Source organism: Apaloderma vittatum, unplaced genomic scaffold (assembly GCF_000703405.1).
Source record: "Apaloderma vittatum isolate BGI_N311 unplaced genomic scaffold, ASM70340v1 scaffold10685, whole genome shotgun sequence".
Taxonomy (NCBI): Eukaryota; Metazoa; Chordata; class Aves; order Trogoniformes; family Trogonidae; genus Apaloderma; species Apaloderma vittatum.
In genome coordinates this window covers 19,547-26,163 of record NW_009715479.1, presented here as the reverse complement: position 1 = coordinate 26,163, position 6,617 = coordinate 19,547, and the positions used below count along the sequence as shown (strand labels likewise).

At 52.4% G+C, this 6,617-nt stretch overlaps 1 protein-coding gene across 1 annotated transcript in view; it reads left to right on the top strand.

The window, feature by feature from the left end:
* Positions 1–699: 699 nt before the first annotated feature.
* The window catches only part of ABCA3 (ATP-binding cassette, sub-family A (ABC1), member 3), a 22,315-nt gene continuing 16,397 nt past the window's right edge, over positions 700–6,617 (top strand). The window contains 5 exon segments of the mRNA XM_009869163.1: positions 700–753; positions 3,793–4,057; positions 4,865–4,986; positions 5,083–5,248; positions 6,469–6,598. Coding sequence (XP_009867465.1) covers positions 700–753; positions 3,793–4,057; positions 4,865–4,986; positions 5,083–5,248; positions 6,469–6,598 — 737 coding nt within the window.

The window sequence follows — 6,617 nt, the reverse complement described above, 5'->3', positions numbered from 1 at the left end:
GCCCCATTTCTGTGAAAAAATCAGGGGGTTGCCATGCTCAGAGGCCCAGGGGCTGCATCCAGCAGCATGGACTCTGCTTGTGCCAGGGCTGCCCCGTCTCTGCAAGTCACTGCAGGCGCACAATCACAGCCTGTCTCTTGGTGGGACACAGTGATGCCTCATTAGGAAACCAAAACAACTTGGAGGGATACTTCCCAAGGTGGGGAGGATGCGGGTGTATTGTCCTTGAGCCTTCTACTTCCCTGCCTTTTTCTCACCCTCGCCTCTCTGAGGAGAGTTTCTGCTGTTAACATCGCAAAGCCAACCCTTGGTGTTGCAGGAGGCACAGCTTGAAATCTTCACCATTCCCAACGTGATGGGCTACAAGGCGTTTGTTGGCCTTCCTCGGGCTGGAGTTTGCTGTTCTGTAACCTTGCGCTCCTGCAGCTTAAGGAAAGCTGTTTCCTGCCTGCTGCTGAGGCATCCCAACACCCTCAGGGATTGGGCTTCTAAACAGCAGCCTTGGAGAAAGGAGCCACAACAGTTGTTTTCCCCTGTTTAGGGCTGAGCCAACATCAGACTGGAAGTGGGGAGCTCCCCGTGAGATGTGGGATGCTACTCTCCTGCCACTCCAGGTCCGCGAGCGCCCAGCATTCACAGCTCGCTCCTCTCTTCCAGGGTCCTGCGGAGAGGCGGCAGTGGTCCCCTTCTGATGGGAGGATGGTTGTTCTCAGGCAGTTTGGGCTGCTGCTCTGGAAGAATTACATTCTTCAGGTAAGCTGGTGCCGCGCTCTTGGGGTGCTGCCTCTTGTCACCGCGTGACACGGGTCTGTCAGAGCTCGCCCAGGGTCTTGATTCTGCAGTGAACCGTCAAGGCATCTCCTGGAGAGAAACTGATTTATTTGTGCATGCCGTGTCATCCTGATTTTGTGCTGGGGAGTTACGGGAAGGGCTGTGTGCCTGATTGTCCCCTCGACGCTGTGCCATTCCCCTCAGTTCTGTGATCTGGGTGGGATTTCAGCTCGCTCTTCTCTGCAATGGGAGCTTTCTTGATCTCTCTTGTGACTCAGCCTCCTCTCGAGCTGCCGATTGCTGCACGGACCCTCCAAACCCACTGGCCCCAGGTTTTTTTCCCTCTGCTGCTTTCACAGAAGCAGCTTTTGGGGACTTTAAAAAACATGAAACCGCTGTCATCCTGGTATTCCCTCCCAACCCGGCTCTCCGTGTAGTGACTGGTTAATGATGAGGGGTTTCGAGACCTCGAGGTCCCTTTGTCCCACTGACCTGAGGCTGCAGCACCTTTCAGCAGCATTCGGGTGCTCCTGGCTCTGATTCTCAGGGCCAGCCATGGCAGAGGGCGGAGGGAGGAGCAGAGATCCAGGCTTTAGGCTTTCAGCTGTCCTTCCGCCGATCGGCACAGCGTTGCTTTAAAAATCAGCGGAAGGAAGAGGGAAGGGCTGGCTGGGATGCTCGTGCTCGGCTTTCTGGCAGCAGCGGGTCTGGGCTGAGACCCACAGGACTGACTTGCGATGGCCAGGCCTGTGAATCCCCCTCCTACACCCTAGACACATTACAGGACAATCCCCCATCTTTTACAGGGCAATAGCAGCATTTTTGGGGTGTGCTCTGGGGTCGTGTTTTCCAAGGCCAAAAAGCTGACTTGGACCTACTGTGCCAAAACACAACCTAGAGCGTTTGCTCCCCTCCTCTTAAGTCTCCACCAGAAATCACAGTCCTGATGAAGAGCTCCCAAAGCCGTCATCGCCCCAGTGTGAGGATGGATGCTGGGGTGCGTGGGCTTGCTCAGAGCTTACTCTGAAAATAAATACTCCCTGACTTGCTCAGAGCTGGGGCAGCCCTGGCCAGGCGGAGGTGGTGATTATGGATGAGTGTCCCTGTCACCTCTGGAATACAGCAGCTTAAATGACTTCTGCGGCAATGAAAGCCCGTGCTGACAAATCGCTATTAGCGTGTGAGTACAGGGAGCCAGGCGACCGTTCTGGAGACAGACCGGGAGACTGAGAGAGGGTTAATACGATTGTAAATCAGCGGGAGGCAGCTGGTCAACCAGAGCTGCATTATAAAACCATGAGACATCTGCAACCTTTGCTTTTATGAGCCTGACTTTTGGAAAAGCTCTTTTTTCCCTACTGCTTCCTGGCTGTGCTGCCAGGGCTGGTCTGAAGAGGGGTTTTTGGCTTTGGTAGTGGGTGCTGAGAACCAGGGCAATGTGGGGAGCGGCTGAAACCCCAGAGAGCCGATTCACCCCAGGTGCTGCGGGACACTCTGTTTCCCTTTCCTGGTGTTGTTCCTTGTTCCAGTCCAGCGGAGCGGAGGGTGGAAAACCCCCTGTGTCTTGTAAAGCCTGTCTTAACCAGAGACCTCATGCTTCCTCCTTGGAAGCAAGTGTTAATTTTACGAGCATGAATTATCAGTCAGCAGCCTGTGTTGGCACCAGTGGTGTGTGATGCCGGTTGGGACCCCTGCTGTCCCTCTGCTCAGAGGTGACCCCAGTTCCCTTGGAGTGGAGCAGTTTTAAATGGTAATTAACCTGAGTGTTGGTACCTAGTGGGAAGTTTGCAAGAGAGGCAGACCTGGAGGGTAAAATGCTCTGGCTTTGCTGCCTGGGTGCATTCAGCAGACTCAAGTCCTTTGTCTGGTTGCTTGAACAATTAAAAAAAAATAAACAAGCGGCTGTGTTTGGTGCAGGCAGCCCTTGGGGTGATGGCTGAGCTCGTGGGTATGTTCTCAGTGCTGTGCAGGAGATCTGCCAGGTCCCGTCCCGGGCTGGGATGCAGAGCCCATGCCCTGCTCCAAGCTCTGGCAGCAAAAGCATCACTGTCTGCAGGAGCTTTGCTTCGCTCTGCTTTACCTCCCCACTGTTTGCTCATCCCAGCCTCTCCTTTGGCCACATTATTTTTAGCTCCCGGCCCTGGAAACGTTGGGCAAGGTTACTCTATGCTTGAGTGAAAGCTGTTCTTTTGGCTTTCCCAGGGCACAGGCTCCGCTCGCAGGAGCTGCATTGCCACCGTTCCCTGCGGGAGAGGGTTGGACAGAGCCCCGCGGTGCAGGGAAAGGGCAAAGCGACCAACTCGGCTCGTTCAAACGCGGCAGCGTGGCAGGGAAGGCTCTGAAGGAGAGTGGTTTGAGGTGGAGGTGTGCTTAGGGAAGGGGATGCCTTGGTTGGAAGGTCCTGAAGGGTGCGGGAGCTGGTGCGGCGTCGTTCCTGGGCTCCGGGAAAAAACAGGTTGTGAAACCTTGTGAAGTGCAAGAAATGCTTCTGCTTCATGGTGTTTGCGTACCCTGAACCTTGTTACTGTGTTTGACCCGCCTTCAGTGTTTAAGTCTTAATTTTTTGTCATAGAATCACAGGCTGATTTGGGTTGAAAAGGACCTTAAAGGTCATCTCGTTCCAACCCTCTGCCATGGGTGGGGACACCTCCCACCAGACCAGGTTGCTCCGAGCCCCAGCCTGGCCGTGGACACTTCAAAGGATGAGGCATCCACAGCTTCCCTGGGCAACCTGTGCCAGTGTCTCATCACCCTTATGGTGAAGAATTTCTTCCTAATATCGAATCTAAACCTACCTTCTTTCAGTTTTAAGCCATTACCCCTTGTCTGATCACTACCATGCCCTTGTGGAAAAAGTCCATTCCCATCTTTCCTTTTGATGCAGCCCAGGCTACAACTGAGTTTCTGGCTCATGTCCAGTTTTTCATCCATCAACACCCCTAAATCCTTCTCCACAGGGCTGGTCTCAATCCCTTCATCCCCCAGCCTGTGTTTCTATCTGGGTTTTTTTTTCCTTTGCAGAAACGGCAGATCCTGGTGACAGTCATCGAAATCTGCCTGCCACTGCTCTTCGCCGCCATCCTGATTGCGCTGCGGCACCGGGTGCACTCCATCAGCCACCCCAACGCCACCCTCTACCCTGCCGAGGCCGTGGATGACCTGCCGGGCTTCTTCTACCGCCGGCACCCCAGCAACCCCTGGGAGCTGGCCTATGTCCCCTCCAACAGCAGTGCCGTCAGGGCCGTCGCCGAGGCGGTGGAGAGAGCTTTACCCATCAGCATCAGAGGTGAGCAGGGCTCGGGGGGCTGCTGCTTCCACCCCAGAGCTGTGGCTCTGAGAAATCTCAAGGCTCTGGTCCTGGGATGCATGGTTTGTTTTTTTAGCATGTCGAGGCAATGACGTTCAGCCTGGAGAAAAGGAGGCTGAGGGGAGACCTTCTCGCTCTCTGCAACTCCCTTACAAAAGGTTGTAGTGAGGTGGTGTCGGTCTCTTCTCCCAAGAAATAAGTGATAGTGCAAGGAGAAGCAGCCTCGAGTTGCACCACAGGAGGTTTAGATTGGATATGAGGAAAGATTTCTTCACAGAAAGGGTTGTCAAGCACTGGAACTGGCTGCCCAGGTAAGGCATGGAGTCACCATCCCTGGAGGTGTTTAAAAGCCACGTAGATGTGCTCAGGGACGTAGTTTCGTGGTGGGCCTGGCAGTGCTGGGTTAATGATTGAACTCTATGATCTTAAAGGTCTTTTCCAACCCAAACAATCCTATGATTCTATTTTTGTTTCACTAAAACTACAGTTTTGCTTTGCAGTTTCCATCTAGAAAAATGCCACCCTAGAATAGTTAAAGAAAGTGGCTGTCACTTCTCTGGGGAGGAATATTTTTGGAAATCCTGCTGCACAGAAAATCTAAGCACTTCATGTTCCAAACCGAAGCTAACGCTAGGATTCTCTCTGAAAGGAGACCTGACTCCTGCTCTTGAGAACTCCGGGGCTGGACACAACCTCCTACGCCGTCCTGGACTGGGACGATGGTTTTGGTGACGTCTGAGCCTCACCTGGTGTTGAGTTGCCCCTTTTTCCTCCTCCTCTCTGCAGCTCAGGGCTTCGCCTCGGAGCGGGACTTCGAGGTCAGGTCGGCCAACCGCTCGGGCAGCGTGCTGGCCGCTGTCGTGTTCCAGCACCGCTTCCAGCACAGCGCGGCCCCGCTGCCGCTCCAGGTGAGGGTGGGGGGGACACAGGGACAAGGAGGGGGACACACACACATCACCCTCGCGGCCATCACTGCCTCTCGTCCCTTTGTGTGCCCTATCCAGGTCAACTATGAGCTGCGCTTCAAGTACAGCCCGAGGAATGCGCCACGGAGCGAGCAGACGGGGCTGAACCCCAACCTTGACCGGGACTGGCACACCAGCTACCTCTTCCCCCTCTTCCAGCTGCCGGGGCCTCGGGAGGCCAAGTTTGCTGATGGGGGGACACCAGGTGAGGGACCCCCTCCATTGCTCCAGGCCCCTTGGCGGCCAAAGGGCTGGGTGTCATTTTCTGCTTGTTACAGGGGCTCTGAGCTTTTAAATAAATAGTTTCCTTGACAAAAAAAAAGAGAAAAATATTTAAATTGATTTTCAAAATCAATAATTTGTTTTTATTTCAATATTTTCAATATTTATTTATTATATATCATATTTATTGACATTGTATTCTGTGGCTTCTTGAGCACTCCCAGCCTCTGGGAACCTCTGCTGAGCAGGCTTGGCTAAGAATAATGTAATATTTTTAATTTTTTTCTTCCTTTTACATTTTTAATGCATTCAAACAGCTCATCTTGCCACTTAAATACCTTCCAAGTAAATAGAGCAGCAGTAGTAGGTATTTCTCTTGCTTGAGTTTCTCCTTCCATCACTCAGTAAGTGATGTTGAGGGGTTTTGATCACACAGTGTAAATACACCTGAGCCTGCGAGGACAGCGTCGGCTGGTTCTGTAGGACGGAGTGACCGGGAGCTCAGATTGGTTCCCTCGCTGCGGCATTTGCTTAGTAAACGAGTTACTATAAAACGTTGTTCATCATCTCCTGGTCTTCCCTTTTCCTCCTGCCTAGATCATTTTAAGGAGCTGACTTTTGAAACCCTTGCTGGGGGCTTTGTGACCAGAATGTAGGGTTTCCATTCCAGTAACGTGGGGTGGAAATCCCACAGGAAAATAAACCAGCTGAAGACTAAAAATCTTTCATTGTTTTCTAGTGCACAAAAAATTAAGCCAATTGTGTGAGTAATGGGATATATTCTTCCTCACCAAAACCTGCTTAGTGTCGCGTACTGTCTTGATTTACAAACGAATAAAAGGCCCCAAATGGAAGCTCAGCGGCAGAGGTGGTGGTTAATGATGACGGAGAACCTCCCCCCTTACAAAAATACCCCTGTGCCTGCAGAGAGGCAACAGCAGTTCCAATTGGATTTTCCTGCCAGCTGCTTTTAAATGATGATTATGAGAGATTTGAATTGCTGCAATTTAAATTTAACTCTTTCGTGGGCCCCTCTGTGCCTGCAGGAGTGTGTTGATAGCAACATTAATTTTGCTTTTCCTATGAGCTCTTTTTTTTATGTTTCCTCTTCTTCTTCTTCCTGAGCCATCTCTCCCACAAAGTCTGTTTCTCTCTCCTGGACCTGTCTATATCCCACTCCCCTGTGTCATTTTTGCCGTGCAGGCTACATCCGAGAAGGTTTCCTGGCCTTGCAGCACGCAGTGGACAGGGCCATCATACAGTACCACGCCAACGCCAGCTCCACCAGCCTCCTGGAGAACGTCACGGTGGTGGTGCAGCGCTTCCCCTACCCGGCATACGTCAACGACCTC